The sequence below is a fragment of the Phodopus roborovskii genome, unplaced genomic scaffold (assembly GCF_943737965.1).
Source record: "Phodopus roborovskii unplaced genomic scaffold, PHOROB, whole genome shotgun sequence".
Classification (NCBI taxonomy): Eukaryota; Metazoa; Chordata; class Mammalia; order Rodentia; family Cricetidae; genus Phodopus; species Phodopus roborovskii.
The window spans coordinates 23202037-23223803 of record NW_026126517.1 but is presented as its reverse complement, the minus strand read 5'-3'; the positions used below and the strand labels follow the sequence as shown (position 1 = coordinate 23223803).

General features: G+C 46.7%; 1 protein-coding gene across 3 annotated transcripts; it reads right to left on the bottom strand.

Annotated features, from left to right (window-relative positions):
* Positions 1-135: 135 nt before the first annotated feature.
* On the bottom strand, positions 136-21394 carry Pcsk7 (proprotein convertase subtilisin/kexin type 7). Of its 3 annotated transcripts, none has more exons than XM_051197318.1 (16): positions 21246-21394; positions 20190-20669; positions 19456-19590; positions 18707-18872; positions 17233-17323; positions 16032-16095; positions 15434-15572; positions 14577-14677; positions 12013-12180; positions 11483-11590; positions 11016-11118; positions 3677-3833; positions 2884-2978; positions 1992-2085; positions 1619-1736; positions 136-1350 (listed from the first exon to the last, which is right to left on the bottom strand). In XM_051197318.1, exons 2-16 carry the CDS (start codon positions 20655-20657, stop codon positions 985-987), a joined length of 2373 nt encoding a protein of 790 aa, XP_051053275.1. In that variant the 5' UTR covers positions 20658-20669; positions 21246-21394; the 3' UTR covers positions 136-984. The 3 variants fall into 3 exon arrangements, with proteins under 3 accessions (XP_051053275.1, XP_051053278.1, XP_051053277.1); XM_051197321.1 differs by having other exon boundaries at positions 12073-12180; XM_051197320.1 differs by having other exon boundaries at positions 16041-16095.
* Positions 21395-21767: the final 373 nt, after the last annotated feature.

The window sequence follows — 21767 nt, the reverse complement described above, 5'->3', positions numbered from 1 at the left end:
AGGGGGCAGCTGGGGTTCATGTGTTCCTGGCCGCTCAAGACTGGATGACTTTTCAGGCCCCACAGACCCAGAGGTTTGGAGGCTGCGGCAGCTTTGGGGAGGCAGAAGGGAGGAAAGATGGGAGTGGTAGAACTGTTTGGGTTTTTATACTTCTGGTTTTTATTTTGGAAAAGCTTTGCAGAAAAAAATTCAACAAAATGCTGCTGTGAAAAGTAAAAATCAAATCTTAAGCATTAAAAAATTCTGATCAACAATCAGCTCAGAAGATGGGAAGGGGAGAAGGCCAAGAATGGAGAAAAAGTCAGGCAGATGGCTGGCCTCGGGAATAAAGGCCATTTCCCTGAGCACTTTGCAGAGGCTCCCAAGTTGTCTCTGACAACTTTAGTGTCTCATCTCTCTGCAGTCCTGCCAACCAACGTCCCCAATGAGGCAGCAGGGGTGCTGGGGACCGCGCGTGTGCGCGCCTCCCACCTCTCCCAGGAGTGCCACCATTCCCTCAGCAGGAAGGGAGAGTGGTGGTGAAGGACACAGGGCAGGCTTGAGGTTGGCTTCGGACCAGGTGCACAGCAAAGGGTAATGAAGGCAGCGGCTTTCAGGGTAGGCATGTCCAGGTTCTTGCCAGCCTCTCGGGCCCTCTGTACAGTGACACTTGTGTTGAGCATGTTCCTGGGTACACAGGCACCTGTGTAACTCATGAATGGGTGGAGGTCCTGAGCAGCCTCAGAGGGGTGAGATCAAGGCTGCCTGGTGTGGGTACCAATCCCTTGTCCAAGGCTTAACAGCAAAGCTCAGCTAGAGGAACCTATGATCACCAGTCCTTAACTACTGCTCTTAAGATGGCCCTCACCCCGAGGGCACCAAGAATGCTTCAGAGGCCTTGGGTTCCAGATGTCACCATTTTCTCTCCTGAGCATCCATGATTGGAAGTCTCATTATCAATTTTAGAAAGAGCCTGTTGCACATGGAGGACTCTGGGTCCTGGGGTTAGCAGATCTGTCCATCCTTCCCCTGTAGCAGGTCTGGGGGTTGGTGCTGAGGACAGTCCAGGACACTCTTACTGCTCTGGGACAGATTCCAGTCTCCTTCACGGAGTAGCTCTGGGGTCAGGAAGCTAGAGGTGGTAGTACAGTTCCCATTCTCTGAATCCACTCCATCCTGGTCCTTGCTGTTGCATAGAGGCACTGATTCTAGCTCTGTCCCCACCTCCCTGGAGTTCTGGCTCCGCTGGGGCCAGGGGCAGTGTCCAGTCCTGCAACCTTGGGTGGAAGCCATGTTCCTCTGGCTCAAGTATACTTCTAACATGTAATAAATGGTCCAGAAGACAGTGAAGCAGCCCACCAGCACCAGGGTCTAGGGAAAAGTCAAACACTGACAGTGTTAGTGACCAGCTCCAGTCCAGGGCGTCTCCCTTCTGGGGACCGCCTTCCCAACCCAACCACTGCCCTAGTCTTCCTCACATACAGGTAGTGTCCTCAAGGAGGGAGCTAAAAGGCTAGGAGTGACACTAGGGACCCATGTCTCCCAACTCTCTCATTCCCCAGTTCACCTGGAGTAATGCCAAGAACCAACTCTCCCAGGACAGTCCTGTCAGCTCTAGCTGGGGTTTTGGTCTCTGTACCTTAAGTGTGTTAGGGGTAATGGTGTAGCCATCCTCCTCAGGGATGTTCAGCCCAGGTGGGCAAGGCAGAGTGAAGCCATCATGCAGGTATTTTCCACTCATAGCACTTTCTAACAGACTACAGGAAAGAAAAGACAAGGATACACTACTAACATGGCACCTATACCATCTGCCCTCTATCTTGTAATTGAAGGAAGCCCTAAAGCTGGGAGAGCAGAAGTACCCCAGGTTCCCAGTCCATGACTCTTGTCATTGGTCTAAGTAGCCTGAAGCACAGTTGGGGTTCAGAATGTTGGGCTCCCTTGGTGGCACCTCTTCCCCTCCCCTCAAGGGCCATCTCCCCCTCTTTTCTGATGGATGTAGCCATACCTACCTTTGTCTGTCCTTGATGTCTACTGGACTCCACATGGAGCCATACAGGGTCAGCTGCCACTGCTGGAGGATGCCCACCTGGAGCGGCTCATCTCCTAGGGCAGTGAGTAACCATGAACTGTGCACTGCTGGCCATGCAGAACAGCAGAGCCTGGCCCACCCACACACCCAAGGGATTCAGACCACACTGTCTGCCATAGTTTGTGACCCACAGAGTTCCAAGATTCTGCAGAATTACCTCATAGGGACAGAACAGAAAGGCTGAAGGCATATGGGAAGCAGGGTTTTGTCTTTGCCTCCCATGCTCTGGGATTTCTTCTGGGATTTTCCTTACAAGGAAAAAATGTCCTTCTATCAAATTAAAGGTTCAAAAGCTGCCAGTCAAGAGAATACCTACTCTGACTGGAGGTTAGGAAGGCTGGGCTCCATTTCTAGTCTCCATGCTGATACTGTAGACAGTCAGTATTCTTGTTACTGTGACCTTCACTGCTACCATGATCTTATATATGTTATTTTAAGCCTAAGGACCTCCATTTTTCTAAAAAGCAAAGTGGTGAAAATTTGTCCTGCCCTTACCTGCCTATCAGGGCTGGCCGAAGGATGGTTATATGTGAAAGGGCTTGAAATGTGGTTTCAACAAGGAATATTTGTTGCTATCCTGAGGAAAAATGGATCAGTCACTTCTCCAAGGAATATAGAGGCAGTATAAATGAGCATTTAGGGACAAATGCCTACTTTTAGGAAGGAGGGACAAATGCCTACTTTTAGGACAGGACATCCTTCTTGGCATGTTCCACCTTCACCAACAGCAACCCTACCTATTACCCATGGAACACTGCCTGTGGGGAGTGTGAGACTCAAAGGGGACACGGTAAGGTAAGACGAGGGCTCACCTACATCCCTGATAGCCAGCCTGTAGATGCCTCTGGCTCTTTCCCCCCAGCACCGCACAGTGGAAAAGGTCCAGTCACTGAAGCCATTAGGATCCCTGGGAAAGAGCAAAGCAGAACACATGGATGGCCTGGCACAGACAGTTAACTTCAGCCCAGGAACAGGAAAGAACTATAAGCATTTGGGAGGGGGCTATGAGGAGTCCTTAAGCCACCCTGTTCTTGGGATCTAGGGGTATGAGGAACTTGTGTCCTTGTCTGCAGTAAAGGACAACATGGAGAAAGCACAGGCCTGGAAATCCCGCAGATTTTTTTTTTTTTCTTCCTCTTTTAGACACACCTGGCTATAAAGCTCCAGCTGCTCTTGAATTCTTTCCTCTTCCACCTTTGTAACTTGAGTGCTGGGTTATGGTATATGCTGCTCCTTTTTCTGCCTTGCTAGTCATTGAGCCCAGCATATTGAACAAATGTCTACAAGACCTTCAGACGTTCACTTATGAAACTAAACTGGGTCTTTATAGATACCTCAGGTTGGTGTCAAACTTGTGATCCTCCTGTCTTATTAGCTTCCCCAGTGATACAACTACATCCACACTATTACACTTAGCCAAAGGATTAGAGGGAACCCATGCAGAATATAATGCTAAGTATGTTATAAACACTTGAATAAAGCACGGCCCATGACTTCCAGCTGCTAAGGACAAGTGGTGCAGTTTCTTAGGACAGTGTCAGCACCTTCTTGAGAAAAGCCCTTATTATGAAGAGAGGTCAGAAGGCTATGGGCAGGTGTACATACGAGTCCATGCTTCGGGGTGCGCCGATCAAAGACATCATGCCACTGGGACAAAACAGTTTCAGTTCTAAGCTGCCACGTCGTGGGTGGGTGATGGAGACTGTCACTGCCACATGTTCCAGGGTCTTCAGCCCCGACATCTCCAGGTCCATCCTGCTGACTGTAGGAAGTCAGGCTTGGCAGCTGGGAAACCAGCCCATAAACACTTACGCCCTCATTTCATCCCAACGTATACAAAGGTACACACACATGTACTGAAGCCACATACAAACATCTCTGGAACAGTGTAGACTAGTAAATGGAATGCAGTGCTGCAAACAAGTTCCCATCTAGCTTAGGGTCTAGCTAGGGAGACAACACAGCCTACATGATGTAAGGGACCCCATCATTCATCCATCCACTACGCACCTCCCACATTTTTAGGAACAGATGAGATGTATAAAATACAAAGAGAAGTGCATATAGTCCCTTTAGCTGCAAATAGAAAATGATACATGATATGTGTAATCGATATGGGGCATATTAGGTGAGTTGAGGCACATAGCAGTGAGATATGCTGAGTAAGAAAATCAGCTGAGACTATCACAGGACATTATAGAAGGGGAAATAGCAAGCAGGGCAGTGGTGGTGCATGCCTTTAATCCCAGCACCTGGGAGACAGAGGCAGGTGGATCTCTGTGAGTTCGAGACCAGCCTACAAAGTGAGTTCCAGGACTGTTACACAGAGAAGCCCTGTCTTGAAACAGCACTCTTCACCAAAAAAAGGAGAAATGCCACTAAAAAGATAGAGGTAAACAAACAATTCTCATATGTGGGAGACAATACAATATTAGTTTATGAAGCTACTAGATTGGATACACTTTAAAGAAGTTATGCGGAACAAAAAAGCTAATCTCAGAGGGATACATATTGCATAATTACACTGGTATGACTTTCTCTAGTAACACATTTGCATAGATAGAGAACAGATGTTCTCAGGACTCAGGGATGGGAAAGGGGTTCATGTGGCCGTGAAGAGGTAACACAAAGAAGTACTAGGATAGCATTTCAGATCCTCACTTTGATAGTGGTTACAAAAGTACACACATACACACACATTGAATACATGCAAAACTGGTAAAACTCATCATGTTCTATGGATTGTGCCACTATCAATCAGGTTCTTGGCTTTAATACTGTATTATAATAATATGACATTAACATTGGGGAAAGATACATGAGATTTACTTGCTCATTATTTTGTAACTTTCTACAAATCTACAATTATTTCAACTAACAAAACTGGGAGACTCAACTGGGGACTAAGAAATTAGACTGCAGTGAGATATAATTCTTCCTAAAGTATCTCTTCCTGCATTAATTTTTCCAAACACATGAGACAAAGAGTGACACCTCAATTATACAGATAAGGAAGAGAGAGAAGCACTAAGTATGGAAAAGGGAAGCTAAGATGAGAAGGACTTTACTTTTTTGTTTTTTAGACAGAGTTTCTCTGTGTAGCCCTTGCTGTCCTGGAACTTGCTCTGTAAGCCAAGGTTGACTTCAACATTGTTTAGTAACTGTCATTATGGGTGTGCTTATTACAGAAGCAATACAAACTAGTTAAAGGTATGTTAGAAAAGGAGATGAACAGAAGTAAATATGAAAGGCACCCTGTGAGGCATTGGTTACTATCCACCTTGCCTCTCTGTGTACACAGGCACGTGTATTTTCATTTGTCCTACTCTGCCTGAAAATGGCCCATCCATTCCTATTTCCTGATTCTCTAATATCTTATAGCTCTTCTCACCAACACTGTTTACATCTCTAGTTCCCTTTGTCCTTTTCATACACTATTTGGCAAGAGTCAAACACCAGCCCAGCTATTGATCTCCTTGGCTGGATCTTTGGTTTATGTTTTTCCTACTATAACAAAAACCAAAAAATGCATAAGTCTTTTTTCCACTCTTCACTTCCCTCTGCCTACTAGTCAAAAGCTCAGGCTCAGGGGCTGGAGAGATGTTAGAAGCTGTGGCTACTCTTCCAGAGACCTGGGTTCAATTCTCAGCACTCACAGGGCTGCTAACAATTGTCTAGACCTCCAATTCAGTGCCCTCTTCTAACACATGGGGGCATAGATATACAAACATGCAAAGCACTCATACACATAAAAATTAAAAAAAAATCAATCAACCAACCAACCAACCAAGCAAAACACCAGTAGCAGGACTCTAGAGACATCCACTGGGCTCAAATCCTAGCTGTCATTTTCTAGCATTGAAAACTGAGTTAGCTGCTTTATCTATATACTCAGGCTAGTAAAAGGACCTGGCCCTAGGGTTGTTAGTATAGCTCAAGTGTACAGAACAGCACCTAGCAAGTATTAAGACTATATAAGTATTACACATTGTTACTCCCTTACTGTCAGACTTCTTGAGAAAGCTATCTATATTCACTATTGTTGCTTCCTTCCTAATCATCCTTTGTATTTTTCTATCAAAAAACACAACATACATTTTCCTTTTGTGGTTTTGAGGTTTGGACTCAAGGCCTATTGTATGCCAAATGCTATACCAGAGCTTTATCCTAAGCCCCCTTTTTTAAAATTTTTAAAATTTTATGTGCATTGCTGTTTTGCCTGCATATTTATCTGTATGAGAATGTTAGATCCCCTGGAACTAGAGTTTAGACAGTTGACAGTTGTGAGTGGGTGCTGGAAATTGAACCCAGGTCCTCTGGAAGAACAGCCATTCCTCTTAACCACTGAGCCATCTCTCCTGCCCTCATAAGCCCTTTTTGTTTGAATTAAAAATATATATGTGTTTATTATATAGTGTTCTGCCTGCATGTATGCTTGAAGGCCAGGAGAGGGCACTAGATCTCATTAAAGATGGTTGTGAGCCACCATGTGGTTGGGAATTGAACTCAGGACCTCTGGAAGAGCAGCCAGTGCTCTTAACCTCTGAGCCATCTCTCCAGACCCCTATTGTTTGACTTTTATTTTAGTGTTTTGTTTTTTAAAGATTTAGCTTGGCAGCATGCCAGGCATGGTGACATACACTTTTACTCCCAGTACTTGGGAAGAAGAAGCAGGTGGATCTGAGTCTGAGGCCAGTCTGGTCTAGAGAGCAAGTTCTAGGACAGTCAGGGATAACAGAGAAACCCTGTCTCAAAAAAACCAAAAATAAATAAATAGGGGTGCGGGGGGGAAGATGTGTGTCAGTGGTGGCACATGCCTTTGATTCTAGCTCTTGGGAAGCAGAGGCAGGCAGATCTCTGAGTTTGAGGCCAGCCTGGTCTACCAAAGCAAGTTCCAGGATAGCTAGGACTGTTACACAGAGAAACCGTGTCTCAAAAACATCAGGGAAAAAAAAAAAAAAAAAAAAAAAAGAGAGACATTTGTTTATGTGTATGAGTATTTACCTATATATGTGCACACACATGTCTGGTGCCCATGGAGGCCAAAAGAGGGCACCAGATCACCTAACTTGAATTACAACTGTTGTGAGCTGCCATGTGTGATCTGGTAACCAAATATGAGGTTTTTTTTACAAGGGGAGCCAGTGCTCTTAAATGCTGAGCCATTTCTCCGACCCCTATTTTATTAATTTTAAAATATACACATATGTTTGTATGTTGGTATGTGAATTTAAGTGTCTATGGAGGCCAGAAGATTACCTAGTTGCTGGAGTTACAGACAACTGTTAAGATGCTCAACATGGGTTCTGGGACACAAACTCAGGTCCTCTGCAGAAGCAGTACCTGCTCTTAACCAGAATCATCTCTCTAACCACTATTGCTGTTATTTTGAGACAGGGTCTTGATAAGTTGCTCAGGGAGGTTGGCCTTCAATTTGTTATGTAACCCAGGCAAGAACTTAGATTCTTCCTGCCTCAGACTCCTGGGATTATGCCACCATAGCCTGCTGCATGCAGTTTTAAATGTCATTTGGTGCTAGAATATTTGTCATAACAGAACAATTCCCTTATACACTTTCACAATGACTGAATATTTTAAATTATCAACACATGGCCAATAGACCTGTTTCTTGGACGACTTCCATTTCTTCTCCTTCCTAGGATCCCCTAAGCATGGATTGTAGGTCATTTTGTTCTCGATTTTCCTTTTCTTAGAGCACACTTGTTATTCACTGTTTTGTATATAGTTTTGTATTAAGCCTAAATCTTTTCTTTAGACTAAAAGGGGAATTGTAGTGAGATAGTCCTTCTCTGGCACTGACCACACCCATTGGGGGGTGGAGCCATGGGCGGAAGTGACCTGTGGAAGGAGGTCGGAGGGGAGCCAGGAAAGGCGCTCTCTTTCTGGCGTGACTCGGACAGGAGAGGATCGGGTTGAATTTCCTGGTGTTCATCTGTCTAGGTTGTAAGTTATTTCTCCCTGAATAAACATCTATTCGGCCTATTTGTTTATCCTGATCCTTATTTACCGCGATAATGGATCACTTCACCAGTAAGGATTTCTGTAAGTATCTGTAGGAGGAGACCTGGGAAGCATTCCAGTTCTCCCTCATCACCCTTACTCCACACACTGGGGGCCACCCATTTCAAAGACTCTGCAGTTTTCAAGAGAAAGTATAGGTGCTGCTGGGCAGTGGTATTGTACACCTTTATCCTAGCATGTGGGAGGCAGAGGCAGGTGCATGCCAGCCTGGTCTACAAAGTGAATTCCAGGACAGCCAAGGCTACACAAAGAAACTCGCCTGGAAGAAAAATAAATAATGAATAAAAAGTATAGTGCTAAACCATGGCACATGCAGCACCACCTGCTTCTCCAGTTCTAGGTCTTCCTTTTCCCTGCAGCCTGTGTTCTAGCCATCCTGTCCTTTATCAGCTCCCTGAAGACAGCCACGTCTGACAGGATTTCAGAACCAGTGTGAGCTCCTTCCTCTCGACTCTCAGTGGAAAGAAATGCCAGCCTGTTTGATCTTGAGTTGCTCTGTCAACATGATAGTGTAGGCACACAAAGCTGCTTAAATTAAAAATTCATTGCAACTAAATGCAATTAAAGTTTAGTACCTTGCCTGGCATGATAGCATACGCCTTTAATCCCAGCATTTGGGAGGCAGAGACAGGTGGATTTCTATGAGTTTGAGTCCAGCCTGGTCTACAGTGAGTTGCAGGACAGCCAGGACTACACAGAGAAACCCTGTCTAGAAGGAAAAAAGTCAGTTCCTTGTTTACACTAGCCACATCTGAAATGTTTGACTGACTCAATAGCTGCACACATCTGGACATCTCCATTATGGCTAAAAGTCCTGATTAACATTGCTCTGAACCCTTTAAGGTTATTTCACCTCTTCTGGTACTGTCCAGTCAGACCCTTCTGCTTACCTCTTTCCCCCCCCTTTAAAACAGTGCCTCCCTTTGCAGCGCTGGCTGTCCTGAAACTCACTATATTAACCAAACTGAACTTGCAATGATCCTCCTGTCCTCTGACATGTGAGTGCTAGGATTATAGATAGGTATCATCATGCTCAGCTTCCCTCTGCCTCTAGTTTGCTTCCAGCCATAGACCTAAAGTCAGCCTGATCTCTCTTGAAGACTTTGCTTTGCCCTAGGCTTTGCTCTAGGGGATAGGGTCTGCACTATCTGTGGCTGTAAGGGCTATAAGGCATCTAGATCTATTGTGGCTGTCAGGGATGAGGTGTCTGGACCATCTCGGATTGTAAGGGATGGGGTGTCTAGACTGTCTGGGCTGAGTTGCTCAGTTCTGTATCATGTGAATTTCACTTCTTCAACCACCAAGCCAGCCTTCAGGCTACACCACCTGTTCTGTTTTGTTCTATCTATTGAGGGCTGAATGTATTCAGGGCAAGGAGTCTCTTTCCCTGGCTTCTGAAGTGGGCAGGTTTACTTACCACCCTGGCAAAGGACTCCACTAGCCAGACTCCTGGATCTTTACCTCCCTCTTCTGCATCCTGCTCTCTTCACTTCCCTACATCTCACTGTCTTCTATCAGAACATCTAACTCTTCTATGGTTCTAGTGACCAATAAGCAACTGTCAGATGCCTTATGACCTATGGAAGATGTCAAACTTAAGGGCAACATTCCCTGGATAATAGGAATGAGAGGCTAACAAAGCTGGGGAGGTCTCTGTCCCTCCAAGTTCACTTGCTCATCTGATAGAAGTGAGAGGAAACAGTCCTGGATGGAGTAAAGGTTAAATGGCCCACAATCCTCCAGACAGTGTGTGAGGGCTAGGGGCTTACCAGAACTACATTCCTGGGTACATTTCCTGGCTTTTCAAAGACAGCATGCCTTTTAGGGACAAGTGTGTTCCCTAAGCCCTAGGTCTCCTTCCATGCATAGGGAAACTGGCAAGAGTGGGACACTTAGGGAGAAAGGCATTTGACCTTTCTCACTGAAGCCTCCATGGAGAGAGGCTGCCCTATCCTCCCACCCAAGGTCTCTCCTTTTGTCATTCCTTCTCCTAGATACCATCTCTGGTTTGAGCACTTTCAAGGGGCACAGGAAAAATAAGGACAGAGTGCTGACATCAGTAAGAAGTACAACACACCTCAATATTCACAGAAAGTAGCAAATAACTCTGCTTGTCAAGATTTCTCAAGGGAAAAAAAATTGGCCATTGAGGGTAAGGGTAGGAACAGAGAGGTTGGGTATAGCTTAGTGATAGAGCATGTGCTTAGCACTTCTGAGGCACTGGATTTTCTTACAAGCACCAAAACAATTACAGTGTAGGCAGAGGGTCACTGAGCAAAAACATCTGGATCTAGCTTCCCATTTCTCTTGGAAGGGTTTCTACCTCTATGTTGAACATACAGCCACATCCCCCGGCTTAGAAGATGCCCTTTAGTCCTTCACACAGAGACCTTATAATAGGAAGCCATGGAGGTAAGAGCAGAGGATAGTAGGCAACCCTAGCCCAGGACACTTATACCTCTGTCCTACCACTAAGAGACAGCATCTGGCTTTCTCTGAAGAAGCTTGGGAATCAGAGTCTTCACATTCTTCTCCTTCATGCTGAGGCCACTGGGCTGGATAGGGCCATTTGGCAAGAAAGTCAAAGGAACTTCTTTCAACCCCTGCTGAGGCGCCCAGAGCCCCAACTCCCACTCTACCCACTGCTTTCCTAGCCCATTGCTCATAGTTCCTTTTTATTAGTAGGAACTCAGGAGAAGGAAAGGTCTTGTTAAGCAGCCAGGGGCCAGCCAACTCAGAAGCAGCAACATGCCCTAAAATGGTCAAAGCAAAGTCCACAGGTTTGGCTGCAGCTCAGCTCCTGAAGGAGGGGGAAGAACTGGGCAGGGAGGATGAGCTTAGCATAGTTTCCCCATCTCCTCAACCTTAAACCTAAGATTAACCCCTTGTACTGAAGGCTTACCATTCCATAGCACTTCCAGAGAATGGGGGGACCGAGGAACAGCCTTATTTTCTTTCAGCACAGGACTGACATAGGAGGTTAAGTAAGGGACAGATGTCCAGATCTGTTCAAGGAAAGCAATTAACAAACAAAACTTATTGTAATTTCATTCTTACACACATACACACACCCTCAATAAGATCTTTAAGGCCTAACTCTAGCCCCAAATGCTCCTGAGACACCGAGTTCAGGAATCCGAGGAAACGGCATGTCTAGAATGGAAGCGGAGAACCAAAACCACTGAAAGCCCAGACCCCGTTTAAGCTCTGCTACTCTTAACAGCTTGGGAACTTGTGTTTTTCACTGTGAGACAGCTATCAGCCAGGGTGAGGGCTACAGTGACCAAGTGCCTGTAAAATGCCAGGCAATGTTTAGATATCAGGTAGTCTCTCTATGCAGGGTGTCTTGCTGGCTAACATCTCATTCACCTTGGCTGCATTGACGAGTCTCCAAGCGTTGAGCAGGCCGAAACCATGCTGATGGCTGTGGCTGAAGCCAGCCTCATTGGTGAGCCAGTCCGCATGATGATCCTCATACTGAAAGAGCAGAGGGTTTGGTGAATCTCTAGCATTCCCTTCTCTCCACTCACCTGCCAGCTGGTCCAGCTCAGACCCTCCCACTGAAGGTGACTAGGAGTGGATCTCCTCAAAAAAACTGAGACCTCCCATGACCTCACTACCTGAGCAGCTTGCTTCCTGAAAGGGGGCCAAGAGGACCAGCTCCTAAGTGACAGTGCCCTGTCAGCTCATCTTAGGTAAATGTCCTGACGGAAGACGGAGGAGTGAGTTCTGTTCTGTGGTACTGATGGGAGTCCTCACACCAGTGCTTTACATCCCCCACCATGGAAGTGTTTTACATATCCCACCCAACATTTGAGACATTCCAAGTCTCAAGTCTTATAGTCTGACCTTGGAATGGGGTAGGGCTGGGCACTTGTTAGCTAGTTGCCAACTCTAACCTGGGTGGCTGTGAAGACAATGATGTGCTGGATGTCCCGCCATGTGAGGCAGGGCCGCACCTGCAGCATGAGGGCTATCATGCCAGCTGCCAGAGGAGCTGCAGCTGAAGTCCCTGTGTGGCCTTCTGTGCAGCCAGTGCCCTTCTGAAGGTCCCAGTCAGTGGTCACCTACAAAGTGTAATAAGGAGTGGGGAGGGGTTAGACACTGGAGGAGGGGAACTGGACAGTCATCCAAACAGGTGGCCCTGGCCTTGCAAGGGCTGTAACTTTCCTTAATCACAGAGGGTAGGCTAGGGGACCCTGAATCCTTCAGCCTTTGGGATCTCTAGGTGATGGAAACTGTGGAGACTTTAGGGGCACGACTGTACGAAAAGGAGATGGAGCGTGTGAGAGGATGTGGGTACACAAGTCTCCCGATTCTTGCTCCTCTAATTCTTGACAATTTCATTTCCAAATTCTCTACCCAACTAGGCAGAGAATTGGCCAGAGCTGCTACTGGGCCCTAGCTGGAGCTGGGACAGTAACTGGTGAGAGCATGTTCCCTAAGAAGATTATTGCAGCCTTGCTTGAACCCTGCTGTGGTTTCAGAATCTACATGGCTTATCTGCCACTTACTATTAGACAACTGGTCAACCACAGGACAAGCTGCTTCCTGCTCTGGTTGGGGTCTGGGTTGGGTTTTTGTGAATCCCTCTTTTCTACTCATGTTTCTCAAATAAGACACAGAAGTCAGGAAAAGACTGTATCTGTCTGTTTGGTATCAAGTTCTTTTCATGTCCCATCAAAAGAAGGGCATCTAACATTTAGCTGAACAAGCCCTGCTAACCCTGCTCCCTCACACAACGCCAGTACAGGCTAGAACTTTTCTTTCAAATTCCTCTTCTGGGTCAGATACAAGGATGCCAACTTCCTCCAAGAGCTGACTTTCTCCATTGTATTCCTGGCCCCCCTTCCCAGCTGTTACAGCAGCTGCCAAAAGATGTAAATTTTTATCCAGACACTGTGCATTCTCAAAGAAAAGGGAAAAACACTCCAAGTTGTAGTCTCAACGAGAAAGGAAGTCTGGTTGGTGCCAGGGAGCAGATTGATTTTTTCCTGTTAAGGAAAAAGCCTCACAGTGATATCTAGAGTACAGATGTGAAGTCTGTGAACTTGCCCATAATGGCAAGAACATCACACAGTACTAGGAAAGTCTAGGGAAGCTCCCTGGGCAGGAGGCCAGATGGTGGGAAGCCTAGTCCCCTGGCCCTTACCCTCAGAGGCACAGCTCCATCCAGCTGCCTGGTCACACAAACATGAGGTTGCCAAAGCAAGGGCATTCCAAAGATGGGAACTTGGCTGAATAAACTCAGTTTTCAAATCCAGACAAATTATAGTTCAGATGGAAGGTGGGGGTGAGGGTGAAAAATAGTTGGGTTGGGAAGGCAAGCTAGGCTATGTTGAGCAACAATGATTCTGCTACAGAGCCTCCTGAGGTTCCTCAAAGTGGGCAGGAGTGGGTGGGTCCCAGAGCTTTGCCAGGTGGAAAGAGCAGAACAAGTTCTTGATCTTCCTGACACAGGCTAGTAGCACCCCAGGCTGTCTGCAAGCTTCTTGCTTTTCACTTTAGTCTGCTCCCTTCTCTGGTCTCCCTGGGGTGGAGGTCAACTGGCACAGAGCCTTGGAACATTGTGTTGACCAGAAGTCATTTACTGGCATAACAAACTTTTCATTTTGGAAATGAACTTGACCCTGTGTGAAGATGAAGCTGCTTAATTCCCAGTGGCCCCAGAGACCTCCCAACTGGCTACTGGCAAAAACTGACAAGCATCTGGCTCCTGCCCAACTCTGGCCTTGACTCTTCTATTCTTACTTGACATTGTTAGTGGCAACAGAGACATACAGGGTGCTCTAGGACTGTGGTCTAGAGGCCTGATTTACGTAGTATGGGCTGGAGCCCAGCAGAGGTCCCAGAATCCTTCAAGGGTGGGCTATAGAAGCTCAATCCCCTTGTTGTATTCTCAGGCTTTGGCTTTAATCAGAGATCTAGGGAAGGATGGGGTCACACTGACACAAGCTAGCTCCAACTTGGTATCTTGTGCATCCTTGAGATAAGCACTGCCTTTATTCCTAAGGTGAACAGGGTAGTCAATATTTATAAAAGGACTGAACAGCACAGCAGTGATGACCTCAGTCCAAAAAAAGTAGTAAAATCCCAAATTCTACCACAGGGATCCTATTACCAAGTTAAAAAGTTTAAGATCAAACTAATATAGGAGGATCAGAAACTCAAGGCCATCCTTAGCTACATAGTGAATTCAAGGACACCCTACATTATATGAGACCCTAACACAAAGAATAGGTTGGAAAAAAAAAATGTTTTACCAGTATACTGTGTCACACCTGTAATCTCAACACATAGGAGGCCAAGGCAGGAAAATAGTTTGTAAATTCAAGGCCAATCTGTACCATATTATGAATTCCAAGCCAGTCTCAGCTAGAATGAGCCCTTGTCTCGAACTCCCCCCTGCCACCCCATAGATGCTGGAGAGAAACCTTGTAAGAAGGGCCCTCAAAGCGCTCACAATGCTCCGAAGCATCTTGTCTCCACCACTGAAGGTAACTGCTAGCATGGAGGCACACTCCTCTGCATAAAAAGGCATCCGCCCCTCCTCATCCACAGCACCTGGCATGAAAAAGTGAGATAGAGGCTCACATAAGGAGTGGCTCCTATAGTTAGCACCTCATTCCAGACTTGCCTTCCTCATGAAGGGATGGGTTTGTCCCGAGTTGAAAGAACCACCACAGTCCTCATCTGCATGTAGGCAGGTAGCCTCAAATGGCAGAGGGAATTCTTGTACTGTCCCACAGGCTTCAGGGAAATCAATGGCCTCCCATTTCTGAACTTAGTCACTTGTTTTCAGTTTTGACTAAGATCTACTGTGAGCCACATTAGAGCCATGTGGAGAAGGCCACACCCTGGAAGGGGTAGGAAGGAGGCAGTGTGCAGTGGTAGAGAGGGTGGGAACACTCCCTTGTGATCTAGGGATTCATCATTACTAGGTTGATGCCAAGGAGCTTACAGTCAGGTAGAAAGTCAAGCAAGCAAGCAAATGATGGAATGACAAACTCTATGATTGGGAGTATAAGCTAAGGGGCCTTAATTTAGGCTAAAAGGTAGCCAGAGGCAGCTTCAAGCCAGTGGCCATGGAAAGAGACCAGAGTGGAGGTCGAACCCATTCTAATGGTAGTGGAGATAGGTGGGTAATTTCTGGGGAATGGTAGAACATGTCCCAGAGAAGCTCTGAGAACCTGCAGGAGCTGGGCTAGTCCTATCTGATTGCTAAGAAATGATCATGGTTACACACTTAGATAAACAGAGTGAAGTCAGATGCAAAATATACCCACTGACCCCATTCCCACAAAATCTCTAGACCACTACCTATTGTGACAGTGTAGATGGAGTTGGCATAGCCATCATAGTTGCAGTTGTCATTGTGCTGGCCCCCGTTACCACTGGCAACCACAAAAATACTCCCAAAGCCTTGGCGACCAGCTATCACTCCATGTTGTAAGGCGGCCTGAAGAACAAAAATGTCAGGCTATTAGTCAAGGAGCTAAGAGAAAGACCTGTACATACTGGATCAGCCACTCTTATCCTCCCACTTCTAGAAAGAAAAATGGAAAGGGCATTTGGCAAGAGGGAAGGAGATTTAGACATAGACATAAGGTGGGAGAAAGCTAAGAGTTAAATAGTGTTTGACAGCTATATTCTGTTTATCAGATGACAGAGCAAGGTGAGGAACAGAAACCCAGACTAAGATACTAGAGAAACAAGCTGGAAGCTGTTCCATTCCTTTCTCGGAGAATCAGTGTTCTAATGGCCCTACCTTGAGCAAGGCACACACTCTTTCTTGAAAGGACAGATGCTAAATGGTATAACTGGGCACTATAATGAGGGTAGGGTGGGAAGAGGGTTTGGCTGGTGGCTCCTCTAGAACAGAACGAAGAGGATGTCAAGTTTCCCAGTCTTCATGCACCTCAGTTACCTTCCCGAGCTGGTGAGGACCATCTACCGTCTTCCCATCATCATCTGGGCCCCAGCTGTTGAAAGACACAAAGGGAAGGGTGGAACGAAGTTGGAGCTGCACAGCTATGGTCTCCCTGCCTGCAGCTTTTTCATCTCCCAAGGAACCCCATGATTAAAAGATACATGGTGTCATAGGTTCATTTTCTTCCAAGGTTGAAAACGGAAGTGAAATGTATGCTACAGGTTTCATATTTTATTTATTTATATGAGTGCTCTGCCTGAATGTATGTGCAAGCACAAGTGTAGAGTGCGCAAGGAGGCCAGCTGGCAGATATTCTCAAACTGGAGTGACAGACGGTTGTGAGCCACCACGTGGGTGCTGGGAACCAAAACCAAGTCATTTGCAAGAGCCTCAAGCACTCTTAAGTCACCAAGCCATCTCTCCTGCTCCAAGTTCTTTTCTTTACACTCTTAGTTGTTGTTGAGATAGGGTCTTTCTATATTGCCCTGGCTATCCTAGAATTCGTGTAGACCAGGCTGGCTCAAACTCAGAGAATTACCTGTCTCTGCCTCCTGAATGCTGGGATTAAGGGCGTGTGCTACCATGCCTGGCAAATTCTTGGTTCTTAAGGTGAGTAGGGCCTATAAGATGCCTAAGCAGTAAAGGTGCTTGCTGTGCAAGCCTAGTGACTGAGTTTGATCCTGGGAGCCTACAAAAATAGGAGAAAAGAGTCTATACAAAGTAGTCCTCTGACCATGGCACCAGCATGTAACCCCTCCCCACTAATAAATAATAAATTAAAATTAAAAAGAATTTAAGAAAGGTACTACTTAGAGGAAGAATAGGCTCTATCAGTATGAATTGGGCCACCCTAAATTCCTCTTATCCAGCCACTTGATCCACAGTCTAAAGCTTCATGTACAGTTTTGAAGGTGGCACTGAAATTCGGCCCACTTTTTTCTTAAGAGCCTTGTGAGTTTAGACAATACGGGCATGTTGGGACACTCTTTTTGTGGCAACCTGATTACTACAGTGACAAGGGTTTAAGACTGAGTACCCAGAGGCTGGGGATCTAGATAAATGAGGAAAACAGCCTAATTAGCTCAGTCTAAGCAGGGACCCACTGCTAGGCCAGAGGCAGCCTATTTGGCTATGCTTTTGTTGAAGATCTGTTCCAGGCTCTCACCTTCTCACCTTCAGCACTCCTTACCTGCAGCTGTAGATGTCATTGATCTGATAGTGCTTGTTGAATGCCACAGCCTCCATACTGTCTGTGAGTGGTCCATCCAGCACCCGGATACCTAGGCATTGAAGGTATACCAGCTCCTCACTGATGCTTGTCCCACAAGAAACTAGAAATAGTGCATACTTACCAAGTGGGGTGCCAGGTGGTAGGGAGGTATGTAAAAGACTTACTTTCCCCTATATGTTCTTTTTGTTTATTTTTCGAGACAGGGTTTCTCTATGTAGTCTTGGCTGTCCTGGAACTCAACTCTGTAGACTAGGCTGGCTTCAAACTCACAGAGATCCACCAGTCTCTGCCTTCTGAGTGCTGGGATTAAAGGCATGCACCACCAGCGCCTGGCTCCCTATATGTTCTTTTGTACCCTTGTGTGTGCACATGTTTCATGGCTACACATTTGTGGGGGTGTTGCATTCACATTTTTAAGTGTGTGGAGGCAAAAGGTCTATGTTTTTGACACAGGGTCTCTCATTCAGAAACAGGGCTTGACGATTTAAGTTAGGCTGGCTGGCCAGTGAGTCCCAGGGGTTCATCTGTCTCTGTCTTCCCAGTGCTGGAATTACAAAAGCACCCAATAATTTTCATTTTTTTACATGGGTGCCAGGGATTGAACTCAGGTCCTCATCCTTGCATAACAAGCACTTTACAGAGCTACATACCAACCCCTCTTTTATAGTTTGGGTCCTTACACAATATACATGCTAGTTCAAAAATGTTTACTTTTAAAGACAGGGTCTCAGAAAGTGCAGGCTTGCCTTAAATTTACTACATAGCAGAAGGGGCTTGGACCCTGAAGGTTTCTGGCCTCTTCTGTAGTGTCATTTGCAGAGTTCTGAGGCCCCCTACTGGGGAATATGAGGGTTACAGCCAGGCCTTTTTGTTAGGATTCAGGGGTAGTGCCTTCCCTTCCCCTGATCAACAAGACTGAGAGGTGAAAGAACCACAGAACTTCCTCCAGCTGGAGATGAGGCTCTCTTGAGACAATGAAGAGCAAGGGATGGAGAGAGCAGCCTCCACAGATGTGGAGCTGTGGAAGGCAAACTGGTGAGAAGGCACTTCATGAAACAGGAGAACACCAGCAGGGTACATAGTTAGGCTGAGGGGGTTGTTACAGTGATGTGGGTCACTGGTGAGTACAGCCATGATCCGAAACAGTAAGCAGACTTGAGCAGGTGCAGCTTAGGACCTCCAGCCCACAACATGAGCATTTCCATGTTTACATGCTTTATACTGTGAATAAATATTGTTGCTATTAAAAAAACCCATTTGAAAGACCATGGCCCTGAAAGGTCAATGAATTAATTAACCTGGTATGCTCTTACTCCTTGCTCTAGGCTACAGACATTGAGGATGGGAAAAAGAAATTTCAGAATGGGAAAGAGGGTAGAGAATGACCCCTGTGTCCCAGGAATTTCCCAAGGATAGGGGAAGAATGAATTACCTGCTATTCGGCTCCCATAGGCCACACCCACGGCACAGAAGCTGTTGTTGGGCACAGCTGCAATTTCTCCTGCACACCTGGTCCCATGGTGGTTACCATTCTCCGCATCAGGGTGAGGCATAGGATCTGGGTCATTAGAGTTCAGGTCGTAGCTACCCTCTGGGCTCTGAAACATTGAGGAGCCAACAAGTGGTCACTTACTGGTTAGAATGGGTCAGTTCCTAAATGTCAGAGAGAACAAGGAACTGGGAGTTTCCACCTCTAAGAGTTAGCAAGTCCATCACCTTGAGTAAACAAGGGTTACGATACATGAGCCAAGGACACTGGGGAAAAAACTGAGAAGGGCCAAAGGTGTTAGCAAACCTCTCTCTTGCCTGTATAGGACTGTGCCCATTGCTTGGGGGAAACCCATGAGAAGAGATTTCAGATTCTCTAAGAGAAACACCTTAGCCAGCTTTCAGAACCTTAATAGGTGCCTATAAGGCCACTCCCTGCTCCTCAGGGCTGGGGTAGCAACAACAGGAAGCAGGAAGTATTGCCTGGAATTGCTCTTGCTATAGACTAAAGTCATTTTCTGGGCCTTAACTGCCAGTCTGGAAAGCTAACTGAGAAGGAGAATGGAACAACACTAGGCCCCCCTCCCAGGTTGTTTGGCGTGGCTCAGCACTTCCTAGGAAAGGAAACAAAAGGGAGCTAACACCAAAGAGAAGAAGCAACGTGGCAGCAAGGGGTCACTCCAGGCCACTCACATAGTTGGGTGCAATGTCCTGGATGGTGTGCTCCACTCCATCGTCCACCACCACCACTGTCACCCCTCGCCCAGTTACATTTCGCTCCCACACACCTGTCACATTGATGTCTCTGCCTGGGCTCCGTCGATTATTCTGTAGGAGAGACAGAGAAATCCAGGGACATACAACTTGGTTCACAAGGATGAGTTAAAGCTACCCCTTCCCTTGGCTTCTACCAAAGAGCCAAACAGAGCCCAGAATGGTCCATTAGAGTCCTGCCCCTCCATTCCTTGGTCTCCAAGAAAGTTTGGCATCACTTGTGGTGACTTGGGGTGAAACGGTGGCTAGGGCTGAGTGGTAATTATGACACAATAAGGTTAGCAGTTAGCCTATACATCACAGGGTCTACTACATGTAAGATACTTCTCTAAGTGCTTCACACTTATACTCATTTTAATGGTAATTCCATGAGGTATGTACTGTTATAGTCTCCATTTTTCAGAGACTGCACAGAGAGGTGAAGTAGCTCAGCCAAAGGGGCACACTAAACAGGGGCTCAGGAAGAATAGCCACAGGGAACGTATACACGCTCAGCACTGCATTGCTCTTCACAGCAGAGAGAAGAAATGGGCTAAGAGCAAACTCTATTTGCAGTCCACAGACATGACCCCTCAGTCAAAACACAAGGCAGTAGGAGAAAGCCTAGCTGAGAGCACACTAGAGCAGAACCTGTCTATCTGAGCGGTACTTACCAGGTGCCACTGCTGAGGGTACTTGGGATCATTGAAGTGGATGCTGCGCTTGGCCCTCTTCAGCAGCCTCTGCTCTGAGTGCCAGCGCACAGCTTCGTGCCTGGCTAACACAGCCTCTGCCTGCTGCCGCATGGCCTCCACTTCCATGGCTTGCCTGTGCCCAGCTGGCTGGACGAGGAGGTAGTGCCCATGGAGCTCTCCAATGCGTCCAGCATTCACCAGGCCTGCTGCCTGTGCCAGGGCATCTGCCTGTTGCATCAGACTCTCTTCCTTCCTCTCTCCTTCCAGGCTGTCCAGATGTACGGCCCAGCTTAGCCCCCCTGCACCCAAGTTGTCAAGCCCACTTGCCTTTGACAGGCCCATGACCCAGGGAACCATAAAGAGGAGCCCGGTTAATTCCAGCCAGAGGCAGATGGGCAGGCCCAGGGGGGCATTCAAGTGTGGGACTTTCTGCCTCCCTTTCGGCATCAGAACAGCAGGCTGCAGACAAAGGGAAAGGACATCAGCTAAGAAAGAGCCAGCAACGGCAGAAATGTCATAGAGTGACTATGGTCTATCAGTGTGTTCCCCTTGGAAAGTACAACCCACTTCTTTCAAAGGATTAGTCATTTGATATTCATATTCTCTATCCCTACCCCTACCAACTACATCTGCCTCTAATCAAAATGTTAACCCCAAGCTGCAGTATGAGCCAGGGCTAACCCCAGTGGACCATCTCTGCTGCACCAATAGCCTGGCATTACCCAGGTGCTCATGGGCTTCAGGCTGCTCAATTGGTATTCAAAGTACACATCACTCCCATGACTGACAGCACCAGGACCCCATCTCCCCACCCCCCCCTTTTTTTTTTTTTTTTGGACAGGATCTCACCACATAGCTCTGGCTGTCCTGTAACTCACTATGTAGATCAGGCTGGCTTCAAACTCAGAGATCTCCCTGCCTCTGCCTAGGATTACAGGTATGTGCCAGCACACCCAGCTCTACTGCTCTCTTATTTAGAGACAATACAAATCTTCCCCAGCTGATTCTGACAACCACAATGGGGCCCATTCCTACCTGGGCTCTCTGTGAAGTTTAGGTCCTGGTCTGGGTAACCACGTCACATTCATTTTGTGAAACTGGAGGAACGGTGTCAGCTTTACTGTGAGGAGTGTGGCTGTGAAGACAAGCTGCAGACCTATGGGCCCCAAAAACCAGGGGGTGGAAAAAAGTATCCCATCAAAGCCAATCAAACAGGAGTGATAGTGAAGGCTAGGACTGACCAGCGACCAATGTGAAGTGTCATTTCCAGGGACCTAAAAACGAGTCATAGACTGGAAGAAATAGCCCACTTCTTGACCTAGCACGTCATTCTTTTCTCATTTGCTTTTCTTGAAGGCTTAGCAGCACTTAAATGCTAGCATCTCCTGTTACCAGGAAACTGGCAACTCGGCCCCCAGCAGTCCAGGGGGGGAAATCAGGTAAAAAGCTGATAACAAAACTTAGCAGGCATAAATGCATGTGGATAACTGGGAGAATGGAAATGACTGGCAAGAAGGAGTAAAGAGCTGTCCCTGTGTCACCAAGCTGACTTTTCAG